The sequence below is a fragment of the Opisthocomus hoazin genome, chromosome 2 (assembly GCF_030867145.1).
Source record: "Opisthocomus hoazin isolate bOpiHoa1 chromosome 2, bOpiHoa1.hap1, whole genome shotgun sequence".
Taxonomy (NCBI): Eukaryota; Metazoa; Chordata; class Aves; order Opisthocomiformes; family Opisthocomidae; genus Opisthocomus; species Opisthocomus hoazin.
Window position 1 is genome coordinate 49904389 of NC_134415.1, and position 19614 is coordinate 49924002.

At 39.6% G+C, this 19614-nt stretch overlaps 2 protein-coding genes across 5 annotated transcripts in view; one reads left to right on the plus strand and one right to left on the minus strand.

The window, feature by feature from the left end:
• PUS10 (pseudouridine synthase 10) overlaps positions 1 to 17794 on the plus strand; it is a 41008-nt gene extending 23214 nt beyond the window's left edge. For 2 of the 3 annotated variants that reach the window (XM_075413556.1, XM_075413557.1), the window contains exons 10-18: positions 953 to 1038; positions 3923 to 4048; positions 5594 to 5650; positions 6585 to 6661; positions 6754 to 6809; positions 6936 to 7053; positions 8228 to 8370; positions 9013 to 9112; positions 10776 to 13876. In XM_075413556.1, the coding sequence (XP_075269671.1) occupies positions 953 to 1038; positions 3923 to 4048; positions 5594 to 5650; positions 6585 to 6661; positions 6754 to 6809; positions 6936 to 7053; positions 8228 to 8370; positions 9013 to 9112; positions 10776 to 10814 (802 nt within the window). In that variant the 3' untranslated portion in view covers positions 10815 to 13876. Of the gene's footprint in view, positions 1 to 952; positions 1039 to 3922; positions 4049 to 5593; positions 5651 to 6584; positions 6662 to 6753; positions 6810 to 6935; positions 7054 to 8227; positions 8371 to 9012; positions 9113 to 10775; positions 13877 to 17720 lie in introns of those variants that run through there. The other variant, XR_012763133.1, reaches the window with a different exon arrangement.
• The window catches only part of REL (REL proto-oncogene, NF-kB subunit), a 34943-nt gene continuing 29258 nt past the window's right edge, over positions 13930 to 19614 (minus strand). For both annotated transcript variants that reach the window (XM_075413554.1, XM_075413555.1), the window contains exons 6-10: positions 18227 to 18331; positions 17705 to 17917; positions 17292 to 17360; positions 17108 to 17182; positions 13930 to 16479 (exon numbers count right to left, since the gene is read on the minus strand). In XM_075413554.1, the coding sequence (XP_075269669.1) occupies positions 15689 to 16479; positions 17108 to 17182; positions 17292 to 17360; positions 17705 to 17917; positions 18227 to 18331 (1253 nt within the window). In that variant the 3' untranslated portion in view covers positions 13930 to 15688. The remainder of the gene's footprint in view (positions 16480 to 17107; positions 17183 to 17291; positions 17361 to 17704; positions 17918 to 18226; positions 18332 to 19614) is intronic.

Sequence of the window (19614 nt, forward strand, 5' to 3'; positions counted from 1 at the left end):
ACTGGTTAAAATGTGTTGTGTTTTCTGTTCTTCTGATAATGAAGTGTCATTCTAGATCTTTTAATTAAGGAGTAATCTTAAAATCCTTGAGTTAAGCAACAGAGGATGGAAAACTGGACATGACACAAATGATGGTCTTCTTCCCGTTAGTAAAAGTGCTTCATTGGTTTATTATCTCAGGAGCACCACAGAGGAGAAATTGGAGGTCAGAGAGCTGTAGTTCTGCTCTGTGCTTTCGGCAGTACATCACTTCAGATCTCTGGGCTGGCATAGGATTTGGAAGGGTGGGAAGTGAAAACAGTTTGTTGTAGTATTGCCAATCATTAACATTCAAAAATCTTTATGTACATCCCCAAAACCACAGAAGAGATTTAGAAATTATGGAACTTCCTTCTGTATTTTGAACCTTAGAGTTTGTAAGGCAAACTTCTTTTTATGAAGAAAGACTTTTTCCCATATTTCCAAAATGTTAGGAATTGAGTTTTAAGAAAACTCAAGTTTTCTTCAAGTGCTGTAACATAGTAAAAATCACAAGCAGTGGGAAGACATTAACAGATGCTTTCTCTGTAGTTCACTGTGCTTAATTGCACTAAGTCTTCACAGCTCTTTTCTTTGATTCCCAGCAAAGAATTAGTAATAGATCCTGAAGCTAGTTTTCACACAGTATTTAGTTTCATCATTGCTGTAGCTATAGTATAGTACATCTTGTTAGCATGCTTTGGAGTGTTATACTTCGATAAGGTTTAATGACAGATTGACTAAAGTATTTGCAGTGTGGTGTTTGATTTGCTTAATGTTTATCCATTTCTTGGTGTTCCAGTTTTTAATGTGAATACTGAGTTTATACTGCAGCTGTGTAACTGAAGTTGTCATCTGTCATGCCATTATTGCTATGGTGATGCTCCATTGTGTTCTGGTATTACTAGTATTTTTTAATCTTTTTTTTAAACAGGCATTTTCGATGTCCCCCAAGTTCACCAAAGAACCTCTGTGTTGCTCTGGAAATTCAGTGCAATAATGGTGCAGTTTTTGTGGCTGGTAAAGTGATCCATTTATTTGCTGCTGTGTTGTTTTAAACATAACTTTGTAATACTGCCATGAGACCCAGAAGATTCTTGCTGTTTGTTGATTCCTGTAATTAAGTATGAGGAGTAAAGAAACAACAAATCTAGCTCTTTCCAAGAGTGGACTTGTTTGAAAGGGGAAGAAATTATACTTGCCTTTGCTGAAGACATGATTTTGTCAAAAGTTAGAAATGACAGATCAACTTGCTATAATCAACTATTTGCCTACTACATGGTGAATTTAAACTTTGGAGATAGTGTGTGGTGGAATGTGGTTGAAGAGGAGTGGGAGCTGCAGACAGCTGTATCAGGGCCAAGACAGGGTTGGCTCCCACAGTAGAAGCTGCAGGAGGGGGGAGCATGTCATTTCTGCTGCTCCCAGTGTGCGCACACGTCCCTTCTGGATATTTAGGAAGATCCTGCTTTTCGTTGCCATTGTTTTTCTTTTGCTTTGAGAGATAGAAGAGTTCTCTCTTCTAGAGACAGCACAAGGTGATGTAAAGATTTAAAACAACTTTGTGCCCCTGCTCATCAAGGGGGCTTATCCAGAAGCAGTTTATGAAATGAAAAATTTTGACCTGTCATCAAAGCTTGCTCTCTCCTTCGGAAAAAGTTTATCTCTGCAAATCTTGCAGTTGTAATATGTCCCTTCATATGGTTTGGGAAAGGCACTTTCCCACTAAATAAGCTCCTGGCAGTGCTCTTCACTTGCTTGGATTTTGATCTGGATTCAGAGGTTTTCACCATCTGGATTTATCTGCATGTTATTCCATCCAAAACTGCCAATCTTAATGGGATTAATAAAGGTTAAATTTTGGAAGGCTTAGCTCTTTCCAGTTGCCCCCTCCAAACAAGATAGCGTCTGAGGTAATTGGGTGAGACAGGTAATGCGACAACACTTGGTGTCCCTGATTTGATATAATTCAACTTTTTTATCACCTGCCTGCAAGAGTATGTACCCTTTCCCCAGTCCTATATATAAACAATCACTTATTTAAATATATGCAGACAGATTGTTTAAAAAACCACACACCTGCAATTTAAATCCAGCATACTATGTTTAAAAGAATGGTACAAATCCTGAATAAAGGAAAATGTAAAATGAAAACAAAAAATGCGGAAGTGGATGTTTTCATGGCAGGCTAGTTGATGTTCTAGACATACCTGTTTCTTATTTTTAATTACTGATTAGACAGTTAGGTGTACGTGAATCCAAGACATCCAGTGTCTTTTAGCCTTTTCAAACACACTGTTTCATTTTAGGTTGCTTTGTTGGATGGTTTTATCAGAATTCATCTGTATGGAGAGTGAGACATAGGGTTAGCATTTTGCATGTGATTTAATACTGGTTTTGTGATTTATAGTTTATAGCTTGCTCCAACCAAAAAAACAAAAAAGAACCCAGGCAGGATGTTGTCTTTAATTTTTGAACAATTAAATCCAGAATAGAATTTATTAAGTACAGTGCAGTTATTTTGTTATTATTAAATGAGACGGGATCTTAATTTGTAAGCACAGTTGCAGAGTTGGTATTGCCCTCTTGATCTTATCTTTGGTGTTTAGTGATCACTTCCCCCCAGCTTTTTTTTTTAAGGGTTCAGGAGAAGCTGTCAAACTGAGAAACACCTTCTGATTTTTTAACCCACTCCTGTCCAGAGCAAAAGCCAAAATTATTAGAATGGGGAGTTGAGAGAAAACAAAATATTGTTTTCCTTTTTCCATTTTATGGAAAGATAATTTTGCAGTGTGAAGCTGACTTCTGATGAGTTAGTCATATTACTTTCATTATTTGCCCCAGTGAAACAGTATTACTCAGTTTCCCCATTTCTTTGTGTGGGTTTTTCTGCAGATGAAAGTGCAAGAAAGAAACATTGTTATAAATAGGAAAATATGATACTGAAAACCAAAGAAATTCAGATGGCAGAGGCACAGTATAATACGCGTAGTTACTTTGAACTCCTTTTTTATTTTCTATATGCAAGGTTTCAGACTGAAACTTGTTTGTGCAGGGAGGTTACTCATTGTTCTTCATGAATGAGTTCCTTGTTTTGTGCATATTTTCACTTCTTATAAAACCTGGAAATAAGAAAGCTCATCTTGGTCATCCGTGTCAGGCTTGTTCTTTGGTCATAGCAATCCTGGTGTCACGGGAGACAGCATGCTAGTGTGACATAACACAAGACTTTGACTGGAATCAGTCAGAGGATGGCAGTCTCTTTACAGGGCAACTTTTTAAGGTTCTTGAAATTTGTACTTGATTGTAAAGACATTTTACTCACATGGTTTTCCTTGTAATGAGCCGAAGTATTTTAATTTAGGTTTCTTATGTTAAATGTTCAGACAATGGCAGAACTTGGACTGAAACCTGAACTACTTGATACAGGGTGTGTGGGAACTTCTTCACCTGAGACATACATACATTGGTGGACAGGCATATGTATAACACTAGTTTGGTGTATGGAAGTCTGATTAAAGACCATGGTCTGATTTAAAAAAAAAAAAAAATTATATTCGGAATTAAGTTGACTCAGACTAGGGACTTGAACCTTTGGGTTTTCATTCCCAGTTGTGTCAGGCTATATACAGTTTTATTTCTATGGTTATACCTGAAGGTACAACTGCAGCAACTGGCTCTCCAAGTCTACCTTTAAGCTGACCATCTGGGATGCTGAAACTCATAGGTGCAGCAGCATGCATTTCATACTGTTGTGATAATGCTCTTGCCATAAAACAAGTTTAAGCCTGTAAATTTATTTTCACAAGGCTCCAGTGAAAATTATATGTGTTGTGCTGTGCAGTACAGGAGCTTTTATCCATTGCTTTAGAATTGTTACAGGTAACATAGTTGTTTTTTACAGGAAGATACAACAAATATTCAAGGAATTTACCTCAGACTCCCTGGATTATTGATGGGGAGCGGAAGCTGGAATCTTCAGTGGAAGAACTGATTTCGGAGCATCTAATGGCAGAATTCAAAGCAGATAGTAAGTATCTAGGAGTTCTTTTAACATACTTATTTTTCATCATTACTAGAATATTTTTTCTTAGTAGCTACTCACTTAATACAGACTGTAATGGAAAAAACCCTATGTTTCTTTATCCCTCGCTTATCCTTCTAAGTCAAAGCTTGTAAACTTTTTTTAGCTATGATCTGTGAGTAATTAGATGACTGCTTTGTTTGATGCAGTGTCTTTTATCCTTCTAAAATATCTCCTCAGTTGATCTCATGATGTAAATATTATGGTTTAATGTGGTAGTATTTTGTGCCTAGTCATACTTCTTTATGGTTGGTAATTCACAAAATGTCTTGTAATGACAAGATTTTTGCCATCTGCATTCCATAATATCAGCCTAGCCTTTGACCTCTTCGTGCTTCTTACCTTGATTAATTAATTTTCTTCAGTGTATAGGGTTCCACAAGCTAAATGCTTGTCCAGGGATTATCCAGATGAAATGAGCCTTGCCCATTATTTGTCATCTACTAGACTTGGAATTAAAGACATAGAAGGCCCAAGGAAAAATCACATTAAATATTAGTTTGGAAAAAACAGCTACTTTCGCTGGAAAATCCTCAAACTGTGTCTTTAGGCCAGGTACTATCTAACACCTGATTTCAGCTTGCAGAATTGACACAGGTGACTACCAGCACTGTGTGTGCAGTAATGTTGAGAAGAGATATAAATGAACAGAAGACCATTGTCAGCAGGTCAAAGGAGGTGCTCATTCCCCTTTACTCAACACTGGGGAAACACGTCTGGAGTAGCGAGTCCAGTTCTGAGCTCCCCAGTATAAGAAAGACGTGGACATACCAGCATGAGTACAGCAAAGGGTTGTGAAGATGATTAAGGGTCTGGAACATTCCCAACTAAGAAAATTGACACTATAACTAAAATACGCCTTCATGACCATGGAAGATGGTTATGTAGTTGCCATAATATGACCAGAGAAATGAGAGAATAAAACCCGAGGAGGAAATCTTTATGTGCTCTGTGTGTTCCCCAGCAGTACATTTTTGTAGCATGAAAGATAAAAAAAAAACAAATAGAGGTTTATTCTCAGCTTGGACTTGAATTTTCTTCCTCTTTTGTCCAAGTGTGTGTGACTAGCAGAAATTTCTCTGAAATCTTTAGAAACCATTGGATGTATTTAGCATAAAAAGTTGTGTTTTGAAGGAAGACAGCTTGGTTTGATTTTATTCGTAGACTTGAATTAGCTAGGTGAGAAATTAACAAAATTAGTTAGTAAGTGGAATTCCTTTAGGATGGTACTGGGCTTTTTTTGGACATTTTCAGGGTTATAGCGATCTCATTCAGGCCAAGGAACTAGGAGTGCTGTTCAAGAAATTTGTGAACCTGATGCAATAAACAACAACTATCCCAGATTTGTTTAAATACAGTACAGGTTTCATTTTATAAAGATAGCTCTTCAAAGCGTATTTGTAAACAAGTTTAGAAAGAAAATATTTCACCTTTTAAAAGCTGTAGAGAGTATTAAAAATGTAAAATAAAATCTCATCTCCCTTGTTCTAGGCTTTAATTTTTCTTCCTCTGGAAGAGAAGATGTGGATGTGAGAACACTAGGCAATGGTAAGGCTTGGAACATCCCTTATCAAACACAGAAACAAACAAAATGGTTAACCAAAGCTACCCTAATAGATCTCGCTGAATGCTAAGTGCATAAGTGCGTGACTAGGCATGCTTTGAAATTTTCTTGGAAACATTTTTTATATATTTATTCCCAAAGACCGAACATTTTCATAAAACCAACTGAAAGAGGGGCTTTTTTTCAGTGTCCTTGGGCTGCACAGATGCATGGAGCTGCATAGCTTGTTAGGAGTACTTTATTCACTTCCTATTTTTAAGCCATTTATGTCAGACTGATTCCTATCATGGTTTCTGTTGGGTCCTTCTACTTTGCGTTACTGTCACTGGTGGGTGGGGAAGCCTTATTGTCTTTTTGAACTTGGGTCCTTTATAAAGGTCAGTTGCTTTCCAGCATGCTGAAGCTACCATAGCCAAAGGAGGAGCGGAAAGAAAAAGTAAAAATTAACAGTGATGTGTTCCAGTTGCTGTCTGATTTGTAGCGTAGTTCTTGGCATTGCTTATACTGAGGATCATCCCTGGCCCCGAGCACAGAAAGCGCAGCTATTGCAACAGATGTTTAGCTGAGGGAGCGGGATTTAACATCATCTTGCACCTGGGCATTGCTGTAGGTGACAGAAAATTAGCTAATTAACTTCTTTTCTCATTTTATTTTTTAATTAGCACAGACTTGTACAACTTGTACAAGATGTCTTCTAGGAAGTCATAATTTGCACTTATTGCTGATACTGGAGTTTAGTGGCCCAAAAACGTCCCTTATTTCTTTCCTTCCGTCTGATGCTACATTCCTAAACCCGCAAGTCCTATCCCCGTTTGCATAACAGCAGACAATCTTCACACCTTCCAACTTTACTGCATAAATTCAAACGTTAATTTAGAACAACATGTTTTTATGTTTTATGACTGTGCATGTTGCCAGGAAGGCCCTTTGCAATTGAGCTTGTGAATCCTCGTAGAATACATTTTACTGCTGAGGAAATGAAGGGACTTCAGCAGGTAAATCATTTGCACCTTGTAGAACTCATAAAGCATGTGTTTCTTCTCTAACTGAGCAGTTTTGCTAACTGATTCTTTTTTAAATGTCACAGACAATTAATAACTCTTCAGACAAAATACAGGTTCGAGATTTACAGCTTGTCACCAGGTCAGTATTTATCACTTCTGGCAAGGGATTTCAAAGCGATGCTTTGGGAATTTTGCAAGCATTCTTGCTCGCAGCGTTATATAATTATGCTTATGTTATGTGAGTAATTTAATTTCTTTTGTTTAGAGAGGCAATTGGTCGTATGAAGGAAGGTGAAGAAGAAAAGACCAAGACCTACAGTGCCTTAATATGGACAAACAAAGCAATACAGAAAGAAGATGTTGCATTTCTAGATGATATCAAGGTATCTGTAGCTCTTTTTGCTAATTTATATAGTACCTGTCCTGGTGTGTAAGGGGAGAGTTTATATACATGCAGCCACGGACATACCTCTTTTGCCGTGTTTGGTGTTTTTCTACATCAGGGTTTCTTTTGCTATGGGGACTTTCGTACCTTACTTCCCCCTTCTCATCCTTCCTTACTTCACCATTGTCATGCTAGCAATATAGCCAGCTGGCTATTAGCCAAGACAACAAATTGTTGTATAATGTCGACCTTACAGTAGACCAGATAATAAGAAGTAGTGCATGGGAGAGGAGGAAATCTGGCACCTGCACCCCTTTCTTTAGCTTAGATAGTGTTTTGGGGAAGAGAAGGTCTTTTGTTCTGTGAGCTCGAAAGCCTTCTTCCACAGCTGCAGCAATTAGGAGTTTGAAATGTCTATGGAAGACAATGCAAAGAGGCCTTATAAAGTGCTCAGTGTAACAAGTACGCTGTGTTAACGAGAACTTTTTCCAAATGGTGGTCAGAGAAATACTGCTGATGGAGAAGCATGTTAAGTTTTTGTTGTGTTGCACCATTTCCTATGGTTCTTGGCCATGAAATCATTCTCAAAGCGAGGGCTTGAGCCATTACAGTTGAGGGAGACAACTGTTGTGAAGCTTTTTTTTTAGCATGCCCACTCACTTCCTGATAAGTTGCTTTCCAAACTGTTGCATCTCATTTGGGAAAGAGGGTGGGAATGAACTTCTAAAAAGACTGTTACAAGATCTAATCTCATTTCAGGGTTTTTTTCCTCACTTTTATTTCTAGGGGGTTGGCTGTAGTTTAGACAAAGCATTTTTGGGTGAGGTTGTTGGGGTTTTTTTATTTATTTAATTGCGGTGAGGCTCTCGGTGAGCTTCTAAATCCTGGAGTCATGCCAGCAAAGGACTATGGAGATTTCAGGGTTATTCCTCTGTATTTGTGATTCCATTAGTTTGTGTTCATATGAGGCCTTCTCACTGAGCCTTTGAGATGGCTGTCCTTTTTTCCTTTGATAAACATGGAAAAAATTAGTCTTGCCCCAAGAAGATCATTCAACTAACATAACACTACATGAAAAAGATGTGACTGGTTAATAATATGTGTGACTCTTACAATCTGTGCAGTATGATGCACATTTTCTTCCTCGTTTATTTTGTTACCTTTTGTAACAGGAATTAAAACTTGACCAGAAAACACCTCTGCGGGTTCTTCACAGAAGGCCTCTAGCTGTAAGATGTCGGATCATTCACACCATGCAATCTGAGTACATAGACGAGCATCATTTTCGCCTGCATCTGAAGACTCAAGCAGGAACGTATCCTAAGATGCCGTTACACAACACATACAAAACAGCTTGCTGATTAGAGTACTTCGGGTAATGGGAAGTTTCCTGCTTTTATCACTGTGGTGTTTCTAAATCCCTGCTCTTCAGCAGTCATAGGTTGCTGCATAATGTTTGCTTTAATGTCAGAATTCCACATTCAGGCTTTCATTCAAAAATGCTACCTGTGTGTATGTATTTCTGTGATGACCAGTGTGATAGTTTTAAAGTACGATAACTATAAAAAATGGTTAAAGATATGCTTAAGCCTTTTCTAATTTAACTGAAAACTTTTCACCGTAGAAAATAAGCTTTTCCGCAATATTTAATGCACTGCAATGCATACTGTAGATTGCTGATACTTACAAGTTAACAGTCATGTCATAAAGTCACCTCTCGCTTTGGAATAAAACAGAAAATACAAGTTGATAGTGCAGTTTTTTGCATTAGAGTCAGAAGCCAAGAATTAGAATGTCTTTTAAAGATGGGTATGGGCTTAACAGGATGTTGACTGCAAATTGGCTTAGGAATAGGAAAAGACACTAGTTTTGCTTTGAGTGTTTTTCACCATACTCTTGTTTTTTTCTTTTGATTTCTTTGTGGTAAAATACACCTTTCCTTAGCTGGTATTTCTAGCTACATTAAAGAATTTGTGCATGGAGACTTTGGAAGAACAAAACCCAATATTGGCTCCCTACTGAACAGAACCACCGACATTGTGGAGTTGGATGTAGAAGTAAGTTGTTTGCTATTTATCTTTCCTCGAAATTAGTAACACAGTTGCATTTGTGAGATGGTGTGAGTGGAATTGCTCTAACCCAACGAACATTCCTTAACCACAGTTAATAGAACAATTGATGTTAATGCAAAAATAGTGGTTTGTACCATGCTGCCACATGTGACAGGCTTCCTTTGCTGAATTTATATTGGGGAGAAATGGGAAGACATACCATGAATTGATGACACTTGGGACTAGCACCCAGTGGGACAGAGCTTAGCAATGCTCTGTATACTGCATCATTTCTTTTGAAAACTGGGTCGGATGAAAAATAGGAGAGAACTGACTTCTTCAGTTGTGGTTCAAACACAGCGAGAAATTATATCTGTTCACTTGTTGGAGTCAGGTGAAAAAATTTGTTTTGGTTAAAAGAATGTATGTAGAGATGTGGATTTAATATTTAACCTAGTGGTTTGGCAAGGTTTATATAAAACGTGGATTTTCATTTCAAGTAGCCAGTGATCAGCATGCTTGTTCTCATCTATTTCTGGAAAGCTGCCCGTGCGTTACATTTTACAGTTTTTTGTGTATCTTTTGAAGGGTAATACAGAAAGAGAGTTTGCAGAGGGCACTTCAGTTACTTCTGAAAACAGGAATACGTGACCTGGGGCTTGGGCAGATGATCATCACTCTCTTATGCATAGGCGTCGCTACAGTTATTTGACATAACTATGAAACATGTCTAGGGACTTCAAAATAATTAGTCATCTTGCTTATAATGCATTTTAGCTCAGCCTAAGAGCCTAATCCTTCGATGAAGTTGTAGATTAGACAGGGAGTAGGTGTGATTAACGTAGGCAGTCTTGAAGCCAAGGTGTTTTAATGTGCTGTGGTGTGATTGCAAATGGTGATATTAGGGTAATGTTGAGCATTCTGCTTTTGGACGAGGGTGAGCAGCAAGTTTATGCCCCAAGGGAATTGGAGATGTGGCCTCAGGGAGGCCAGGGAAGAAGGGCATAATCCAAGTTGTAGTAATTATGACATTTGCTTCTAATAAAGCATCAGGCATGTTTTGTCCGTTTTGACTAACACTCAGGATGACTGTTAATGCTGTTGCCTAGATAATTCTTGCACATAATGCTTGACAGCTGCTTCTTTTAGCCTAGTTTTCCTTACTCAGGAGGCAAATTGGGGGACAGGTGATGGTTTTCTACTTGACCCTTACCTGCACTGCCCAATACCTGAATATTTCTGTTCAGTCAACAGGTTGGTTGTTTTCACGTCATAACGGCCCATCTGCAGGATGGGTAGAAAATGGAGATGGTTCGTGTTTTTAATTAACAGTTCTGGACACTCTACAAATATAGGCCAACATTGAATGATGCTGGGAAGTAGTAGTAGTAGCACAAGGAGTTGTGATTCTGCTTTATGAAAAAAGCTGAGCTCCCAGCGAGCTGGCACCACACATACATGGAGGCACTAGAATGACACGGCTGTTTCATGCCACTGGCTCCTGCTTGTCTTGTTCCATGTCTCTTATTATAGTGCCCTTTATTTACTGTTTCTTTCCACTATTAGCCTGTAGCTGACAAGCATAGAGTTCTCAGAGCAAGTCTCTTTAGATATGTAAAATATCGTCTGCTGATTGTGCCTTTTTTTTTTCTCCTCCCTGTTTTTCTAGTCTGTTGATGTTGACTGGCCTCCAACCCTGGATAATTAACTTTTCAAGTTAAGACAAGGAAGAAGCAGCAACTCTGTCAACAGCTGGTTACTGAACACTGTGTAGTATTACAGCTTGGTTGCAAAGTATTTCTGTTGAACGTTTGGATCATGTTGATCTGCCAAAGGCTACTGTGCTTTCAATCAACTTTAAACAGTCTGGAACAGGTAGTGTTCATTCAACCTCTAGTCCTATTTTAATGTCTTCTGTGCATAAAATTTGGTAAGCTAGTGTATCAATAAGAAGTCTTTTTAGAAAACAGTTAAGAAAAAGGTAAATGGTGTAACATGCAAATGGTGTACTGAGCAAGTACATCAAATATGCTTTCTGCTGTAGTTTAAAATGTTTAAGAAAATACGGCTTGAGGGAGGGTTATTTTTAATTAAAACTTCTTGTCTGGATGCAGGTAGCACTGAGTTACCTGAAACCCAGTCCTAACTTCTTCTGAGCACTATTCACGCAGGAGTATTTCCCAAAAGTCAGCAGACTCTGAAACCCCTACAATAGTGCCTGCAACAAGGCAGCACTCTGCTCTCTGCTTCTTGGTCAGTGACAGTTTTAGAGATGGGCAAATTTGTCTCCAAAGTACTTTTCAAAGGGAAAAACAGCTTTCAGAGGAAAACTTTGCACTTAAAACCAAGTTTTTCTCACTTAAAAACATCAGTGTTTCTTCCTAGAAACAACCATTGAGGTACTTGAGGCCTCAACAGCTCTCTGGCCTGGTTACAGTCCTCTTCAGGCATAGGATTTCCCCAGCTGAGTCACCATATATAAAAAGACTGGAAACTCCTGGCAGTGGTGCACGATGGAAATCTAGAGAAAAAAAGGAACATGAAGAAACCCCAAAGCACAGGCAAATACGAGATGTACTGAAAAATGTTGGTATTGAGAGAACAAGTCAGAGATAAAAAGCTTTGGTTTATAGCACAATATAGTTTTCTAGTATCCAACCTTGGATGGATGCCTGGAAGAGTTGAACATTGTCTAGGAACTTGTCTGGAATAGAGAAGACCTGAGGGAGTTTTATTTATTTGTGTTATTTTAAATGTTTCAAACAAAGCAGGGCCTGGGCTGCAGGATTATGTTTGTTAGCCAGGTCCCACCACCTACATCTTTAGGAAAAGCTACTTCTATGCCTGTCATGGAAATCCATTAGGAAGATGCTTCTGCTTGCGTGAAGTACAGAAGGAAGTTATCAACAAGAAATTAAGGTTTGCAATTTAAGGACTCTTTGTTAATTAATATTTCAGAAATAAAGAGGGTAATATTGGCCTAGACAAACCACTGTCTGGAGACAGGGAGGATTACTGAGATGTCTTAGCATCAATTTGGTGGTGCCAGGACCTCGTGATAGAACAGCTGCATGATAACTTTAGCTGAAGGCTCGAAAAGACATTAAGAAATACATTTTCAAGGAGGTCCTAAAAGCTGATCTTGAAAAATTAGTCTAAATATTATACACTTTGCATGTGATGGGCTGTCAAAACTTGTCTCTCGTGATTTGTTTTCCTAGTCCACTGTAATAGAAGTATGGCAGTAGTTCAGAAGCCCATTTTTCTAACACAAAAATAATAGGAACATGATTCAGACAGCAATATTTTGTTTTTAATCTGAAAAGCTGTCATGAGCAACACATTGCAGGAGTAGTTGTCTCAGATAATAATCAGTACCCAGAAAGGAAGCGTCATGAATGATGGAAAACTTAAGAAACTGAATTCAGAAAACAAAAGAGAATTTCAGTCTCATATCTATGTGATTTCTTGAAACCCAAAGTGAGCTAAAATACGATTTATAAATTCCATAAACTACAGGGGGAGGGGGGGTAAACAAGACTGTGCTATGGACAACAGCAGACATGAGCAGGGCTGTTCCAAGGGGGGTTACGAAGCTGACGAGGCAGAAGCAGAGAGGGCTCCTGCTCCTGACATAGCGCATGGACACTCGCAGAGCTCTCATCTGCAGCGCTTTCTGCACTTTGCTGTACATTATCATGGTGACAGAGGCAACCGTGTTAAGAATCAAAGTGCAGATAAATATGCTGAGTCTAATTTCTCCATACAATGTAGAGAGGTCCATCAAAAAAATCCCAAATTGCTTATTTTTACGATAAATGTGAAGTATCCCAATGAGGTGAAAAAAAAGCTGGTGCAAGTTATCTCTACAGCTCTTTAGAATTGTTCAGTGATCATGTGAAAAAGAGATGTAATCTGTTTTTTTTTGAACTTTGCTTAAAGTCTGCAGTTTCTAATACAAGGTAAACACTTTGAACTATCATAATCTCTAGTGGATATTGCAGCAATAAGATTAATGTTGTACTTTGGCCTTCATCTTGGTTTTAAAAGACCTGCTTATGAGTACTCACATAGGACATCTTGTGAGAATAAGATTTAATCTTATTCATGAGACATGTGAAAGAGGTAGGTGTTTTCTAGCATATTATGTGAAAACTACTCAAAAATGAGGTCCAGTGTTCCTTGGCACCATCCTTCTTTACACCGGAAGGACTTAAAGCCGTTGTGTTTCTCCCAACAACTCATCACCAATAATGCATCCCCTACATTTTTTTTGCATGAGGTTAGCTGAACCTGGAGAAAGCTCTAGTAGCACAGCTCTAGCTGAGCATGAAAGCATCTGTCTTCTCTGCCCCTTGGACAAAAAAGTCAAGTGCTCTGCCACAAAAAATTGCTAAGTGCAGATGAATGCTTCCTGCGCACATTACTTGTTTTGTAGTGGCCAACAGTAATTGCAAGCAGAAAATACTCTAAAAAGCCCCAAGATAAGCAACCCATAACCTACCTTCTCCCATTTCTCCGGCTTTCCTGTGGTGAGAGATGTCGTGAATCTGAGAAGGCTGCAGAAGCCGAGTACTTAGTATAACCAGGTTTTTAATTACCAAACCAACTCATTTACAAAGGAAAACAGAACTTTGACAATATTTAATTATACTGTAAAAAAAACCTGTTCTATAAAGAGCTTTCTATGAAGTAAAATGTTTACATTTAATATACTTAAAATTGAGAACTTCAAAAAAAGAACCAAATAAACAACACATTTCAAGCTTTCTTTGTATTTCTTTGGTCTTTCTATTACTTAAGACTTGCAGAGGAGCTCTGGAAAAAGGTATTACACAGAAGTGAGGAGAAACTGCTTCAAAACACGGAGAGTCAATTCACTGTATTGTGTACCTGGAGTCAGGGGAAGCAGTTTTCCAAACTTCATACACTCTGCACATTGTCTAAAGAGCATACTCTGTCAAACCTGTGTAATGGGTGTAATGCACTACAGCAGCAGCACGTTACTGCTTTGAATGCAATGAATTACTGCAGTTAAGGAGTCATTGCTTTCCTATAAACTACAGATAGGTTTTGGAGTTCCTTTCTGCCTTGGGTACAACTACACATCTCAAGTTGGGTACAATTATGCTTCTCAAATGGCTTTTTTGATTTGGGGTTGCAGTTTTTGTTTTTTGTATATCTGAGTGTGCTTTTTTAATTGCTTCTTTCCATGGTGCAGTTTTATGTTGCCAAACAGTAACAGTTAGATTCTTAAGCCTTATCTGACATACAAAACAGCTGTGTAACTTAAGAAATCTCATACATTTCTTGCTGTGTTGCTTCTTAAAAAATGTTAGTAATAAAATAGCAAAGGTCTATAATGCAGAGTGTCTTACGTAGCCAGTTATATCCACGCAAGTTTTCACTGAACATCTCGCAACTCAGGCTAAGAATGAAGACTGGAAATCAAGTGGGAGGGAGGAAGTTCTGGTTTCTGATACAAGAGTCTAGAAGTGTGTTTTTAATTAGTACTGACTGAAATGGCCCGAGGTTGTTAATAGAGTGCATCTAGAGGAGGCTGCACTAAGACTGCCTCTGGGTCTGCCCCACAGCTTCCTTGGGTGCGGGTGAGGGGGAGGCAGGATCCGAGTCTTCTTTTAAGCAGTCACTTGCATAGCAGGAAACTGCCGGGATACTTGAGGAAAGAACAGGTAGGTGCTTCGGCTCAACACAGTTCTGCAGTTCAAACCGACACACACATCACAGCTACACACACATCCACGCACACACAAACACTTCCAGAGAAATAACAGCGTGCTCCACTCCTAAAGCAACAGGGGTTTGTTATTTAAAATAGTGCACTTTGGATGAAGTGCAGAGAAGTCCTTACTTTGTTTGTTCTTTTGTGCAGTGGTTAATTTACAACAGAGCTGGACTATTCAAAAACTCAAACCTTCCGGTCTTTTAAAATATATCTAACAATGACATAGTCATTAAAAAAATTTTAGAGTAAATTTGCCTTCAAAGCAAATGGAGCGTGGTGAAAATGTGAAAAATCAATGCATGATCTTGTTTTAGGAGAAGAATATTTTATATGAGAGAGGGTAAGAAAAACCTAAAGCTTTCAAGTAAGTTGAGTAAAACTTTTAAGATCATTTGGCAAGTCTGAACTAGAGTGCCCACATGCAGGGTTTTTTCCTAATTTCTGTCCTATCAAAATTTAAATTTAATTTCCGTAGCAAAATTTGTTATTTTTCAAACAATTTTAACCCTATGAAGTATTTGAAGTTTTAACCCTTCTGAAGATGCCACAGTCCCCAAAGGTAAGGAGGATTTAAGTGTTAACAGTTCCCTTTTCTAACAGTGTAAAAATATGTGTACAAGGTACTTTTAAGGTACAGAACCACAAACCCTACTCCCACCTCTCCTTCATGGGCACCGGTCCTTGGGCTGTAATAAAGAACTTGGAAGTTTTATCATGAAACTCGCAGAGTAACATTCTGAAAGAGAAAGCACAGGCTCCAGAAGGGTAAGGTACTCCTCTTCACACAGCTAGCCATTTTAAAGCTCTGTCCCTGCTTCCAGCCTGACCCTGCTGGCTCAATGGTTATAGCTTTGTAATATGTTATCAAATTGGAAAGACTGATAGAGCTCATCAGTGTGGACACCGTCGGTGTCATAATACTGGTTGTCTGCAATGCTATTCTGATGGTTTGGGATTGGGTTGGTGGATAGTCTTGAGTCACTTAAAACTTCTTGGTCTATAAAACTGTAAACTGCTGTATCAGCTAAGTTACACTGCGAATTAAAAGGCATGCTGCCCGGGGCTCCTACAGATGGGCAAGTCGGAGGCACCTGATGGAGCTGCTGCCTGTGATTGCTTGCATTTAACACTGGATTATACTTGTCGAAGTTTATACTAGTGCAGTTCATGTCATCGGTCTCCATGTTCACGATGGTAGCTGTGGAGACGCTGGCAGGATGAGCTTGTTGCTCAATGCTGTTACTAGAAAGGCTCTGCATGTCTGCAGTTGACACCGCCACTGCTGCCATCCCATTTGTGCTGCTGAAATTCCGGTAGAAGCCTGAATCCTTCTCCTCAGGCCAGTTCAGAGGGTTGTTGTGGAAAGCTGGAAGAGCGCCGCTGCCCTGAGCAGCAGGCTGAGACCCATCTGCCGCAAAGCTGTTCTGTGGGTGCACACTGAGCAGGCTGCTGGCTGAAGACTGGGTGCTGTACAGCGCCGGCCAGCACGAGGGGAGCGTGTCCTGCTTCCCTAGCCCCAGCTGTGCAGGTGGATGGGCAATCCGGTTGCAGCCAGGGTAGATCGGACTAGTATTGGCCAGGGTTCCTAGCCCCGGCATCATCAGTGCGGATGAACACATGCTTGGTTCTATGGAAAGGAAAGACATTTTAATGCCATTTTTTGTATTTTTTTTAAGAAATCACAAAAGGTAAAAAGCAAAGCAAAAGCAGTGCTATCTTAGTAAGATTATATGTGCATTTGCACTTCCGTACTTAACTGCTCTCCAGGGTGGACCCTAGATTTCTGGACAGGAGTCAGACAGCTATCCAACCTCACCCCTCTATGGCAAATGTTGAAGGCAATAGCTACATTTAGGTAAATAACGGATGGTTTAAGTTTGTACAGTCAAAACTACCAATATCTTACAGAAGAAACCCTCAAGAGATTATTAAAATTTCAAGCAAAGGGAAGGCAAGGAACCAGTGTATGTCTGAAGGGCTGAGTATCTGAACACATAGGAAAATCAGTAGTTATCTAAATTAACGCTGAAAGCTAACAACACTTGAAGATGAAGGAGGCATAGCCCTCTCCTGTGCAAAGAGAAGTTGCAGCGTGGCTTAGGCTTTGAGAAGAATCTGGAGGAGTAAGAGGAGGATGGGCACTACTGCTGCCTTGGGAACTTCGGTGCCCCCCTGAAAAACGCCCTTCCCTACAGCTATCGGGCACTATTTGTTTCAAACCGCTGTCAGATTGGAACATGCATGCGAAAACCAACCTTTCTTAATCAGCTTCCCTTCAGGGGCAACAGCAGGGAATGGAGCTACTTTGGGCCTCTCTGTCGCATTTGATCCTGCAATGGAAGAAAGCATGAATCTACACTGAATGTTTTCTTTTATGTAAAATAACTCCATCTAAATGTAACTTCACTCAAACAAGAAAAAGACAAATATTTTCCTTACCACAGTCCTGCATGAGCTTTTGCCAAGCCAACGTTGATCTTTGCCTTTTTGCTTTGTTGCCATATGGATCTATACAGAAAGGAGTAGAAGGAAGAAGTGTTAAGTTTCTCTTTGATATACTTAGGAAGGGAACTTTCTCAAACTTAGACTACTGGCCCCTAATTGTAGTAAAATATATTTAAAGAAAAATATTTCAGATGTGACAGCACTAATCAAGGCCATGTTATTAACAGTGATTCTTGATATTTTCATTGAAAGAGGGAGCAAACTGACTATTGTTACTTTTAAAAACCAAAAATCTACTTTGCAGAGGTAGAGTTGTAGAATTTTTACTAATTAAGCTACCGTTTATCATCTACGTGAGTTCTGCACTGATGACAGCTTTTAAGAAACTTAACTAATTGGAACTATACCCTTTTCATCTGGCAGGTATCTGAAATCCATAGGTTCACTGACTTCCTGGTCTGAAGGTCTTCGTAGCTGCATCTTCACCGTGACGGGCTCGGTGATGTCTTTGAGGAACGGTGGCGTTCTGAACACAATTGCAACTTGACGGTGAACGTCAGCTTGTGAGAAGGAACCTTTGGCCTCCCAGTTGTCCAAGACAAATCTGACTTCTATATCATCTAGTCCATTAGAAACAGAAGATGCTTGTTAAACTGAAAACTGAAAATTTGCAACAGAAAAAAGGGGGAAGGGGAACAAAGAAAGGAGCTTGACTCAGAATTTAAGTGCAAACTAAATGGCTTGACTTTAAAGGTACCGAGTCTCTTTCAGAGGTGCTGAGAGCCCTTGAACCTGAAAGCTCTTCTGCTCAGCTCCCACCACTTACATGGGAGCATGGTGAAGGGCTGAAATTCCCCAGCTAGAAAGTGGTAGTGCCAGCCATTTGGAACAAAGATGGGGGAAAAAAAAGCCAACCTAGTCATGATTACCTTTCTGAACTTTGTCACACAGTAGAAATATTTCGTCTCCTCCTTTTACACTTCCACAGTTCTTGTTCACACGACAAATTCTTAATTCTGCTGTGTTGGGAGCTCCTGGAAACAAAGAGGCAAATTTAATGATAAAGAATCACTGTATCTTTGTCACTATTGAGGATGAGGTGCTGGAATTTAAGGCATGTGAAGGGAAGGCAACAGCTGGAGGAGCATGGCACCCCAAAATCCACACTAAACAAGTTGTTTCGTACAGGAAATTCGGAAGCAGGGTTTGATGTTGCATGATCCTAGAGCTCTCGACCGCTCATCTCCAAACACAAAATACCAGTGCAGCTGTGCCACTCACTCCGTAACTATTCTAAAGTAGTCTCAAAATACTTCCCCAATGACGTGATTGTGCTCAGTACTGCTGCCCTTCAAGCTGCAGAATTCAAAGCAGTTCTTTGAGTGACTGATTACCTGTTACAGTCATGCTTCTCTGGAAAAAGCTGGGTTGGCAAGTCAAGAAAATTCCCCTCTCTGAATATCAGACATACTTGGCCATCAAACTTCTCTAGGTGTTTCAGAACAGGTTTAGGAGCCTAGGTTTCATGCCTTTACTAAGGGTAGTGGATTTCATCCCAAAATGCTCAAAATTCAACTCCAAGCTGTGGCTGTATGTGGACGGCACTCATGATAGCTGTGGATGGAGAGCTGCCCTGTGCGCAATCTCTGGCAGCATTGTGTGCTGCAATAAATTAACCGTAACCCAAGTTTGCACACTGCATCCAAACAACCCGATGGCTACAGGGAACTCATGCGGGATGGAGACAAGCACTGCCTGAGGTAGCTACAGTGTCTGGCCCCGGTCAGTAGCAGCAGCTTTACCTGCAGAGTAAATACAGACAGCAGACTACTGCAAGGAAGAACAGCCCCCTTGGAGCTTTGTGAGCTATGTTTCAATTCATTTTAAAAGGGCACTAATGTCACAATACAGTGATTCAGAAGTAACAAGAACAAACAAACATGAAAACCAGAATGGAAGAACTCTATTATTTCAAAAGTTCACCTCTTGTGCCTATGTGCTGTGTTAATACTTTTAAGTACGTGACCACCTATCAATTTTAAGACCTCGTCTTCATTTAACGTATGAAGTAAGTGATGCTCATTTCTCTGCTACTGTCTGTGACCATATTTATAGTTTACTGCACCCTCTTCCATCCCTCCAATCTCAACAGAACGAAACTACACTGTGCCATGATGTTGTCTTGTCTTCTTACATCAAGACATCAACTCCAAATGTATTTCAAATGCCTGGGAGGATCCAGCTGGTGCTGCTTTGCAACCCAGAAACCAATCCTCCTACCGCCACAGCAACATGAGGCTCCACCACCACAGGCTCC